Source organism: Apium graveolens, chromosome 2 (assembly GCF_009905375.1).
Source record: "Apium graveolens cultivar Ventura chromosome 2, ASM990537v1, whole genome shotgun sequence".
In the NCBI taxonomy this organism is placed as follows: domain Eukaryota; kingdom Viridiplantae; phylum Streptophyta; class Magnoliopsida; order Apiales; family Apiaceae; genus Apium; species Apium graveolens.
The window spans coordinates 270,895,417-270,908,316 of record NC_133648.1 but is presented as its reverse complement, the minus strand read 5'-3'; the positions used below and the strand labels follow the sequence as shown (position 1 = coordinate 270,908,316).

General features: G+C 34.1%; 1 protein-coding gene across 1 annotated transcript; it reads right to left on the bottom strand.

The window, feature by feature from the left end:
- Positions 1–7,663: 7,663 nt before the first annotated feature.
- LOC141708478 (protein TRIGALACTOSYLDIACYLGLYCEROL 1, chloroplastic) lies at positions 7,664–12,592 on the bottom strand. The gene is made up of 3 exons (XM_074512133.1): positions 12,441–12,592; positions 9,164–9,361; positions 7,664–8,807 (listed from the first exon to the last, which is right to left on the bottom strand). The coding sequence occupies exons 2-3, from the start codon at positions 9,220–9,222 to the stop codon at positions 7,790–7,792; spliced, it is 1,077 nt and encodes a 358-aa protein (XP_074368234.1). The 5' UTR covers positions 9,223–9,361; positions 12,441–12,592; the 3' UTR covers positions 7,664–7,789.
- Between the last annotated feature and the right edge of the window lie 308 nt (positions 12,593–12,900).

Here is a 12,900-nt window from a genome sequence, read left to right as displayed (position 1 = left end):
TTTGCAGTTCTTCACAAAATCCATCATTTTGTGATAGTTACCAGACTGTTGAATCTCCTTGTTCACCAAAGCTGAGAAGTTGTTTTTCTCATAGATATAACCGGTTTGAGACATGATTTTCACTACAGGTGCCATTGTTAGAGATTTGGAATTTGTAAAGAGAGAGTTTACTTTTAAGAAGAAAGAAATTAGAGCAATTAAATCTTGAGAATGATAAAAGAAATGAATAAAAGTGAATTTGCTTTTAGACTATCTCAGAAATAAACTGACAAAAATAATAAAGTAAAATAAAGTAGCCAATAAAAATTGCCCAAAATAATCATTTAAAAATAAACTGTAAAAATTTCGTCACTTATCCGTCGTGTCATGCTTACAAACTGTAAGTATACTCGATGGATAATGTTCAGGAAATTAATGGCTAGGATTGAGACAATTCGACGGATGAGGATAATCAGTTATCCGCCGAGTTATAAAATATTCCAGAAAAATAATTGATTCTATTGACAAATTGTATTCCGACGAATGATCAAAGTCGATGGATAATGATCATCCGTCGGGATGTAAATTCTGACTTAGCCAAAATTTCATCCAAAATAGAAAAATCAATTAAATTTATGGCTGCATTATAACTTGCAAAAATATATGAAATAATTCAAGAGTAATTAAGCATACCTAATTCACTTACCAACCTTGAAAAGGTGGATCCATCAAGTGGTTTGGTAAATATATCTGCAAGCTGCTTTTCACTTAGAACAAAATGCAGTTCCACAATACCATTTATCCCATGTTCCCTTATGAAGTGGTACTTGATGTCTATGTGCTTTGTTCTTGAATGCTGTACTGGATTTTCAGTGATGGCAATTGCACTTGTGTTATCACAGAAAATAGGAATCCTATCCACTTGTAGGCCATAGTCCAACAATTGGTTTTTCATCCACAAAATCTGTGCACAGCAACTACCAGCAGCAATATATTCAGCTTCAGCTGTGGAAGTAGAAACTGAATTTTATTTTTTATTGAACCAGGACACAAGCTTGTTTTCTAGAAATTGACAGGTTCATGTTGTACTTTTTCTATCTATTTTACAACCTGCATAATTTACATCTGAATAACCAGTTAGATCAAATCCAAAATCTCTAGGGTACCAAATGCCAAGTTTTGGTGTTCCCTTGAGATATCTGAAAATTCTCTTAATAGCTACAAGTGAGATTCTCTAGGATCAGCCTGAAATCTAGCACAAAGACAAGTAGCACACATTATATATGGCCTACTAGTTGTTAAGTATAGAAGTGAACCAACCATGCCCCTATAACTTGAAATATTCACAGACTTTTCAGTAGTGTTTAATTCAAGCTTAGTTGTAGTGGCCATGGGAGTTTTTGCAGATGTGCAATCCATTAGATCAAACTTCTTTAAAAGATCATGAATGTATTTAGTTTGACTAATGAATTTTCCATCACTAACTTGCTTAACTTGTAAACCAAGAAAGTAAGTTAGTTTTCCCATCATGCTCATTTCATAATTACTTTGCATCAATTTGGCAAACTTTTTACAAACTTTTTCATCTGTAGAGCCAAATATAATATCATCTACATAAATTTGAACAAGTATACTAGAGCCATTAACATTTCTAAAGAATAAAGTTTATCCACAGTACCTCTTGTGAAGTGATTTTCCAAAAGGAACTTTGGTAAAGTGTCATACCCGGCTCTATGTGCTTGCTTCAGTCCATAGAGTGCTTTCAAAAGATAGTAGACATGATTTTGGAAATTTGGATCTTCAAAACCAGGAGGCTGTCTGACATCCATTTAGAAAAGCACTCTTGACATCTATTTGATAGACCTTGAAATTGGCATAGGCTGTATAGGCTAAGAAAATTCTGATGGCTTCAAGTCTTACAACAGGAGCAAAAGTTTCATCAAAATCTATTCCTTCTTGTTGACAATATCCCTTAGCAACCAGTTTAGCTTTGTTCCTGACCACTATGCCATTTTCATCCATCTTGTTTCTCAATACCCATTTGGTGTCAATTGGATTCTTTCCTTTAGGCTTGGGTACCAGCTTTCATACTTTATTCCTTTAAAATTGGTTTAGCTCCTCTTGCATAGCTAAAATCCAATCAGGATCCAACAAAACTTCTTCTACCTTCTTTGGTTCTTCCTTACATAGGAAGCTGCTATATAGACATTCATCCTGAGTTGCTCTCCTTATTTGAACTCTAGAAGACACATCACCAATGATGAGCTCAAAGGGGTGATCTTTTGTCCATTTTCTTTGTTGAGGTAGATTAGCTCTAGATGAAGAGGCCTCATTGTTGTCTTTATGTGTTACTGAGTTTTGATTATTAGAAACTCCCCCTGAGTTTATGGATCTTTGATTTGAGAAAGGGGAACTTTCTGTAAGTGATCTATTTTGACTTTCTGCTTCTTTTGATGACCCGGTGGATGATGCATTTTGAGTTCCGACGGATGAAGTTGATTGTCTCCCGACGGATAAAGCAGATAATCTCCTGACGGATGAAGCATTTTGCAACTCGACAGATGTTGAGTTTTGTGCTTCATTAGTAGTAGATTTTTCTGCATTATCCTTTGTCATTGTTTCTTGATCACTTTCATCATCACTGTCATCACTAATCATCTCCACATTATCAAATTTGAGGCTCTCATGGTAATCTCCATCTTGCAGTCCTTCAATCTTCTTATCATCAAACACAACATGTATTGATTCCATAACAATGTTGGTTCTTATATTGTAGACTCTATATGCTTTACCAACAGCATATCCAACAAAAATTCCTTCATCTGCTTTAGCATCAAACTTTCCATTTTGATCAGTTTGATTCCTCAAGATATAACATTTGCAGCCAAAGATATGAAGAAAATTTAGAGTTGGCTTCTTGTTCTTGAACAATTGTTAGGGTGTCATACACTTTGCCAGATTAACCAAAGAAATATTCTGAGTGTAGCATGCAGTATTTACAGCTTCAGCCCAGAAGTATGTTGGTAACTTTGATTATTCAAGCATTATCCTTGCAGCTTCAATAAGTGATCTGTTCTTTCTTTCCACTACTCCATTTTATTGTGGAATTCTTGCTGCTGAAAACTCATGCATAATCCCATTCTCTTCACAAAATGCTCTCATAACAGAATTCTTGAACTCGGTTCCATTATCACTCCTGATTCTTCTAACTTTAAAATCAGGATGATTGTTGACTTGCCTTATGTGATTGATGATGATTTCACTAGCCTCATCTTTAGACTTCAGGAAATATGTCCAAGAGAACTTTGAGAAATCATCCACAATTACTAGGCAAAATCTTTTCTTTGAGATGAACAACACATTGACTGGTCCAAACAAATCCATGTGTAGCAATTGCAGAGGTTCTTCAATTGTTGAATCAAGCTTCTTTCTAAATGATGCCTTGATTTGCTTTCCTTTTTGGCAAGCATCACATAGTCCATCTTTTGTAAACTCCACTTGAGGAATACCTCGAACCAGTTCTTTCTTGACAAGCTCATTCATGATCTTGAAGTTTAGATGGGACAACTTTCTGTGCCATATCCAATATTCATCTTGACTTGCTTTACTGAGAAGACAAGTAACAAATTCTGCATTTGATGAGTTGAATTCAGCTAGGTACACATTTCCTTTTCTCACTCCAGTGAGAACCACTTTGTTGCTCCTTTTGTTTGTCACAACACAGGCTTCTGAATTGAAGGTTACTGAATTGCCCTTATCACAAAGCTGGCTGATACTCAGCAAATTATGCTTGAGACCATCCACTAGGGCCACCTCCTCAATAATGACATTATCTTTTGAAATCAAGCCATATCCCACAGTATAACCCTTGCTATCATCTCTAAAAGTAATACTTGGGCCAACTCTCTCTTTGAACTCTGTGAGCATGGTAGAATCTCCAGTCATGTGTTTTGAACAACCACTATCCAAGTACCACAGATTCTTTCTGTTTCCCTGATTACTTGAAGAACTTGTCTCTGTTTCATCTGACTTGGCCATTAGGGCTATATTGACATAGCTGACATCTTCATCCTCATCCAGACCATCTGCTGCCCAGTCATTTTCTTGTGTAATAAAAGCCCTTTCCTTTTGTTTGAGCAACTCAAAATACTCCTGTTTATAATCCACAAGCTCAAACTTCTTCTTGCTGGAATCTGACTTTCTACACTCACTGGCAAAATGCCCTGCCAAGCCACATTTGAAACATTTGAATTTTGATTTATCCACCATGTTTCTATTTGGCTTAGCTGCTCCAAAGTTCTTCTTAAACTTGAGCTTGGAAAATCTTCTGGAAAGGAATGCAAGATGTTCATCAATATCATCCATATCATCTTGGTTCAAAGAATATTCATTTTCAGCTACCAAGCCCTTGCCCTTATTTTCACAGACCTTTGAAGTAGACTCAACAGCTTCTACCTTCACCTCTTTCTCCTTTTCCAACTCAGAAACCAGTGCTATGGACCCTCCTTTCTTCCTTCCTTTCTCCATCCTCTCATCTTGCTCTATTTCAAGCTCATAAGTTTTCAGGATACCATACAGTATCTCCAAAGTAAACTCCTTGTAATCTTGAGAGTTTCTCAATGAGACTATCATTGGTTTTCATTCCTTTGGAAGAGATCTAAGGAACTTGAGATTTGAGTCTTTTGTCTGATAGACTCTTCCATGCGACTTCAGAGCATTTAGCAGTTTTTGAAATCTACTAAAAATGTCAGTGAGAGACTCACTATCTTCACAATGAAAGTGCTCATATTGCTGAATTAACAGCTGCATCTTATTCTCCCTTACTTGCTCAGTACTATCACAGATAATCTGAATTGTGTCCCAAACCTCCTTGACTGTTTTGCAATTAATGATGTTATCAAACATATCACCATCAACTCCATTGAATAATATATTCATGGCCTTCTTGTCTTTCCTGACTTGCTCAATATCAGGATCTGACCATTCATGCCTAGGCTTGGGAACAGATGGTTCATTTCCTGTTACAGCTCTCATTGGCACATGAGAACCTCTCTCTATGCAGTTCACATATGCCTCATCTTGAGAAAAAAGATGTAGGTGCATCCAGTGGTGATAATTGTCTTCGTCCAGAAATGGAATCTTTACTCCAACATCCTTCTTGTTCATCTTGCTGTTTTGTTGTGATCTTTAAACTCTTTTTACTTCAAGAGCTTACTCTGATACCAATTGTTTTTCCCTAACAATACAACAAGAATTACAGAAGGGGGGTTGAATGTAATTCTGGCTTCTTTTTGAGATTTATGAAAAATGGTTCTAACTTAATAATATATAAGTGTTTGATTTGTAAAGTGCGGAATGAAAGAATTATATAACTCAAAACACAAGTAATAAAAACACAAGTTTTTAAAACTTTCTGGTGGATTTGAATGTATCCACCATATATATATATATATATATATATATATATATCAAGAGAACCCTGTGAAGCTTGAATAGCTCACAGCTTCTTTACAAGAAAACAGACAAACTACAGAGAAATTCTACAGAATACAGCTTACAAATGTTTCTCTGCTAAAAATGTGTTTGCTTGGTTTGTTAGTTAGTTTATTCTACTAGCTACACTTGGTTTATATATCACCAAGTTTACATGATAATAAGACAGGATAATAAAACAAAACCTATCAAGTCTAATTTCATGCTGCTTCACTACTCTATTCCAGCATCCTTGAAAATCTTCATAACGTGCATGGAAATGGTAATACTTCTTTGTTCTCATTTTCCTGCTAAACAGGCTGCCACATTCCTTTTGCAAACACCCAACGCATGTGACTGTGTTGTCACTGTCAACAGATATTTGAATTGATCATCCGTCGGGTACATGCTTGTTATCCGTCGGGTAGCCTTGTTGATCATCCGTCAGGTAGCTTTGTTGATCATCCGTCAGGTAGCTTTGTTGATCACTTGACTTCATTTCATTTGTGCAGAATTACAAGACATCTAATATTTACATTTAATCAACATATTCTGCACATCTACTAGTAGTCTACATGATTCATAAACTACTACAGAATCTATACAAAGTTGTTTGCAAAAATGTGCTACATGACTTATTGTTACATAAGCTACTCACCCGATGAATATCAATTAGTCATCCGTCGGGACTATATTGAATCATCCGTCGGAATTATAATTAATCATCCGTCGGGTGCTACAAAATACACTAAGTTAAATCTACTATGGTATTTTATTTCGCTTATCATCAAGTACACAACATATTTCCAACAAAAATAATCAGCTAAAGGATAAGATAAAAAGTAGAAGAAAATAAGTATTTCATTTCATTTCATGTTCCCAGATGGATACATTCTTCTCTATTTATATACGGAGAATGTAATGACACGTGTGTTAAAATCATTGGCTAAATTATAACAGCACCAAGACAACAATAATAATATCGGCAAAATAAGTTAAACGACATTGTTAGCACTTCGATTGAGTTGGGGATAAATAACTAGATACGATGTCATGTACAGAGAGAGTAATTCCCGCCAGCTAATCATGACACTTTGCTAGGTATATCTAGTATCATGGAATAATCACACGGTTGAGATTATTATGTTTTAGCCGAAGTTATCAAACTAAGTAAATTGATGTTGATGTACCAAAATCTGTACTGGGGAGATGCAACTTCATCTTCACAGTTACTCTCAACATATTGCATACTCTGCAAACATATATAAGTTAATAATTAGTTATATAATTGGGAAAAATAAAGAATTTTTTAGAATTCTTGAAATCAATAGTTTATATAATTTAGATTTTAAAAAATTCTTCAAAATCTTGTGATATTTAACTAAAATTATAAAAAGTCTTTTTAAAATTTGAGTATATTTAATTTAAATTTTGAAAAGTCTTTTAAAAATTTCATCAAAATCTGATGATATTCAAAAATTTATGAATTTTTTTATTTGATAAATTGGTGGATTTTGATGGATTTGCTAGTACATTTTTTATCTTTTGAAATTTATCGAGCGGTGTTTTCAATTGAGATTTTGAAGAATTGATAATAATCAATAAATTTTGAAAGATTTTTTATTTTAATTATTCACGGATTTGACGGAATTGATAAAAAAAAATCTTACAGAATCTTCATGATTTTGTGAAGTTTTTTTGGAATTCCTTCAAAATCTATTGTATTTTTGTGAGATTTCGAAATATTAAAAATGTACCGGCAAATATATCAAAATCCACCAATTTTTCAAATTAAACAAAATACATGGATTTTTTAATACCATCATCTTTCAATGTTTTTTTTTCAAACTGAATACCATGTGATTTTGATGAATTTTTTAAATCTAAATTGTATATACTCAGATTTTAATGGATTTTTTATAATTGAAATTAAATATCTCCAGATTTTAAATAATTTTTCAAAATTTAAATTAAATACCCATGAAATTCGAAAATCCTGAAAATTTATATAATTTTTTTATTTAAATGCACCCCTGTAAATTTCTTGAAATTTTGATGAATTTATGATAAACTCAATTAAAATCATTCAAGGCAAGACTCGCAACATTCTCCATCAACTCTGCTAAAATCCAACTAGAATTAAAATCAACAATTCAAAATCTATGAAATATTATCCATTCTAAATTGACCTTTGGCTTACGAAACACAGTGATTTCAGCTATGATACAAATTGACCTTTGTTCTATTTAAAAATGTAATTGCACTTGAGTAATGTGTAAATTACTGAATTCTTTAATTAAGTATGGAGTAGACAATGAATCATTACATGTTTCATAGTTTAGACAACGTTCCTCAATGAATTTCCTGCCCCCTGGAAGAAGAAATAAGAGAGGATAAAATCAGCTACGAAAATACCAACAAGAGATATGACAACAGCGGAAGTAGTTGATTCTCCAACACCTTTGGCACCTTCTGAGGTAGTGATCCCCCAACCACAACTGACAATAGATATAATCAAACCAAAAACCAGTGACTTGAGCATTGCACTAATTATATCCCATGACGAGAGAGCTCTCTGAGCAGAATCCAAAATTATGTTTATGCTAATCCCGTAAACGCCATCTGCGAGGAGAGCACTTGCCGCCATTCCTACTGTAAAACACAGTAGAGTTAATAGTGGCAGAGTAATACAAGAAGCAATCACTCTCGGGGTCACCATATAATCAACAGGATTGGCACCAAGAACCCTTAGTGTGTCAGTTTGCTCCGAGACTTGCATAGTTCCCAGCTCTGCAGCAAATGCACTTCCAATACGCCCTGCAATTACAATAGATGTGATCACAGGACTCAACTCCCTTGCAAAGGCAAGAGCCAAGACACCACCAATAGATCGGTTTAATCCTAGTCTTGTGAATTCTCTAACGAACTGAATAGCAAAGGCCATCCCAACAAAAGTAGCAGTTAACAAACAGACTCCAACTGATTTTGGACCAACCCTTTCCAGTTGCTGAAGTGTGTTCTTCCAGTGGACTTTGCCCTTTAAAATCCTGCTGATGACCTGTCCTGCAAGAATAAAGACTGATAATGCCCTCCACAAGTGCTTTGGGGGTGACCATTCACTTAACCATGTATCTGCTTCATTTTGCAACGTTTGGCTTGTGTTTGTATGTTCCTCAGCCACTGATAAACACGGGTGTCCATCATCAGCGTTGGAAATTGCAGATAACCTTGTCAGCCGAAGTGGAGAATGGAGTTGACAAGTTCGGATTCCTCCGGTGACACCTACTTTAAGTATCTTGGGGGCTTTTAAATCTAGCCAACCACCCTGTTCAACAGAGGTACTTCTGCAGCGAGCACTGAGCAAAGCACATCATACATTCATTAGTTTAGCACACCTAAATGTATTAATCTGTCATAATAAATAATATTTATAGTAAATTGAAGACTTATGTACATATTGATATGGATCACGCTATAAAAATAAGGCATGCTAATATAAGAGAGAACGTTCTATCTATTTGTGTACAACCTATGCTTACTGGCCCCATTGCCTTGTACAATAGAAGCTACTTTTCGTTTATAACGTAAAGAATGCAAACTAGCCACTAGATTGATGGATATGCATTTTGTAACAACTTTTATTTCTGTGTTTGTACGTGCCCTGTGTTCACAAAGACATAAGAAGAGGGAGCACGAGAGAATTAACAAAAACCTGTTGGGGAAAAGACCAACTGATTGAAAAAGGCAGGCAGCTTGCATGGCAGCTTGCATGGCAGAAAGCTGGAAGCTTAACTCCGAGTAGATAAGTTGGAGCACAAGAAAAATCTTTTTACAGGGACAATGTTGTAGTCTGGTGAAGTAATTAACTCAGGTTTAGCAACTTGCACTAAAAAGACATACTTGATTTTCCCTGTACCATTGCATTGAGAAAAGTACGATGTTAAAAAGAGATTACAATTATTTCTCTCTTGTATTATATATAATTGCCATTGAGAGGCAAGTGAATATATGTACATAGTAACCATACACTGTTTCTGATCATAATCAGACAGAACCAAAGTCAAGTTATTAAAATCATTCCACTGAACTACATGCTACTGCAGACCAAAATTACAAGTCTAGACAACCTTAGATATAAGCTCTTTACAAAACCAGTCACCTGAAATGGACAGGAAAAAGAGGTTGTATTTAGTTGTTCAAAATGTAGATGCCAGGCTAAACTTTTGAACCAAAAGTACATATATGGAGTACTAGTGCTGTCAACAGACAGTGTACCTCATGTATTCTAAATTAAATCAAGTACAAACTTCCAGAATGACTGCTGTCAGGTGCTGTAATGACAGGCTACAATCTAACTATTTTTTTTTTATATTGACAATGATTTAATCAAAGCTACTTCCTGACCTATTGTTGAGGGGTACCTACACAAAATATGCTGCTTGATGCAGGACAGCGGGTCAAAAACCCTAGTTCGGACTCTTAGTACTCATATCACTCTCTAAAACTTTGGCATTGTTAGACAAATTCAACTGCACCAGTCATAATACTCTACTCTAATTGCTTTTCCTATGATTATTCTAAATTTTCACCTTAAATGTATTCTCATTTTTTTGCGGAAACTTTAATGTATTCTTAACTTCTTCGAATCCGATATCTATGTTTCATTCAGCACAACTTCGTCCAAGAATATAAGATTATTTTCTCAATATCCTTGGAATTCAATTGTCTATTATGTGTCCTTGAGGTCCCTATATATTTACTGTTGGAATTAAATTAAAAGTGATGATTCAATTTTCAGGTTTCTGCAATCAGAGACTGCAATCGACATCATAAGGCAGGTAGCTGATGACAGTGTTGTGGTGCTCTATAAATTATTTATATATAAGGACATCCAGTTCATATAAATATAATCGAGGCATGACACAGCTTTATCCACTAGGAATTGATCATTTAGTAAAAGAAATCAACAATAGGGATAGGGAAAGGTCTTCAACATATTGAGCTCATCAATGTTGAGTAGAGACGCCTATCAGTATTGAGTTCATGAAACATATTGATATCTACAAATACGACCCTTGGGATCCTTCAAGTATATTTACTCTATTTTACGTCTAAGTATTACTACATCAGTTCATTCATTTAGATATTAGAACTTAGTAACAAGATACTATTTGTTAACCTCAGATTTCATGCAAACCTGACTAGCTATTACATAAGTTCGTATGCAGATCAACACTTGTTAATTTACCTTAATTATTCAAGTCATAGGTAAAAGTGATTTTGGTGCAAGAAATAAGCAACTAAATGGCTATTAATTATTATGTGAATTAAGTTGTTTTTGAGCCAAATGATGAAGACCAACAACAAAAGTACTCCCTCTGTTTTTTTTATATGTCATTTGACTTTTGTGCACACATTTCCAAGTTCATTGACCACATAGTTAAAATATTAATTTTAAAAAATTTCTTTTTCTGAATCAAAATTTTAGTTATATATTTTTATTCACAAAAAGAAAATTTAAAAAATTATTATTTTAACTACGTGATCAAAGCAGTTAGAAGTGTGTGCACAAAAGTCAAACGTCATATAAAAGAAAACAGAGGGAGTAGTATGGAAATCACAGTGTTCAAGATGTGCACTTGACTATCAGGAATTCTTAATTAATTAGAAATATAGATATCTCAAAAGATAATAATTAATGATAATTAATGTATGTCTTGTCTGTTGTTGAACCTATATAGTTAAGCGGTTAGGCCACACCTACATCTTTGATTAAACTGGAAAACTGCACAAAATGTATGAAACGTTACGGATGATGCCTATGCCATCTATATACAACAATATTCTTCTTGCATACAACATTATTCTATGTATGAATTTATGTGTATTAGAGAGATCTTCGCAAAATTCAATCTAATCATGCATATGGCCTTGTTAAATTGCAGAAGGGAGTAACGTGGGAGATAAAGAATGGTATTTATTTTGTAGAAGAAGCCCACCGTGATCAATGTGTTGGATTAAAGAAATCATTGGTTTATTATCGCGGTAGTGCAGGAAAAGGCACCAAAACTGATTATATGATGCACGAGTTTCGCTTCCCCCTCCTGATTATCAACCAAATAAAAATACCCCCAAAATCATGCAGCTCAACGATTCATTTCAAGAAGTTGTAAGACAATTAAACTATGTACACTAACAATATATTGTTAAAAAAAATTAATTGTGTTTAATTACATGCACACTTGGGAAACATAGCTCTGAAAATTGTGCTCAATTTAATCTGTTGGATTTTCAGAAAATATGGACACTCTGTCAAATTCTGAAGAGAATGCATCTAATAAAAAGAGTACCATCTTGGAGAGATCAGATAAGTACTAGTAAAAAGATTTATAATCCATTAATTATGCGAGCTCCAAAACATGCAGCCATGAATCTCAAGGGTATTCTTGACATTTATTCAAAAAACGCAGGTCTTCACCGAAACTACATCTCTCAACTCCTAAGACTAGGGATAGGGTAAGGTCCGCGCGTATCTCACCCTCCGAAGACACTACTTCCAAATGTGATATACTAAATACAGAACTAAAATACTAGTTGAACCTGAATACGAACCAAATAAAACCCCCCAAACTAATGTAGTCTTCCAATTTAATTCTGAGTCCTTAAACTGAGTCAACAAATAACAGCCCCATTGTGAAATTAGACTTAACGAAAAAAGAATACTTGAGCATAAACCCAAGTATAAAAAAAGTGGATGCTCAATCACTAATCACTTTGTGAGTAACTAGTTAACAAGAAAACACATAACAAAAATTGGGAACTGAGCATGAATACAAATACAAAAACATATACATACAAAAATATATCATGAACATCTATATGAACATTCAACAGAGACAAACCCCAACTCATATCAGTAAAAGACAATCAGTAAAACCAACTTTTAAGCATAATATATAAAAAAGAATAGATAGGATACGAAAATTTACCAGAAAAAACATTGAAGAGCTAAAGATTGAAACTTTAGAATCTGGGGTTGCAAGAAACTGGATTAAAAATGTTCAAGCTTTTCTCCACAAGTATAGTATAGTGTATTAGCAACGGTTAAATTGTTGACCCGATTGCTATTTTTTGGATTGGATAATCGGGTCGGGTGCCATGAAACCAAATTTATTTATTTATTTATTGGAGGTAAATTTTTGTTTATATATAACATAATCTTTTTTTTTTTATGTATTCGATAAACTAGTAATGGTAGATAAAACAAGTAGAGTAGATAATGATTAATTTATTAATAAAAGGGAACCTTTTCCCCGCAAATTAATAACATTCTTTCGATGTCTTATCCGATTCCTAATATTTCCTAAAATATTAACAATTTTTTTCATCAAGATTAATTTTTTTTACAAGATAACATTCAACAATTTTTTTATAAATTAAACTAGCCGA

Bases quoted from the DNA above. Each gene is read 5' to 3' on its own strand.
- LOC141708478 (XM_074512133.1), bottom strand. From the start codon at position 9,222: ATGCAAGCTGCCATGCAAGCTGCCTGCCTTTTTCAATCAGTTGGTCTT. The intron at 8,808-9,163 runs GTTTTTGTTAAT...TGCTTTGCTCAG, and splicing joins GTTGGTCTTTTCCCCAACAG to TGCTCGCTGCAGAAGTACCT.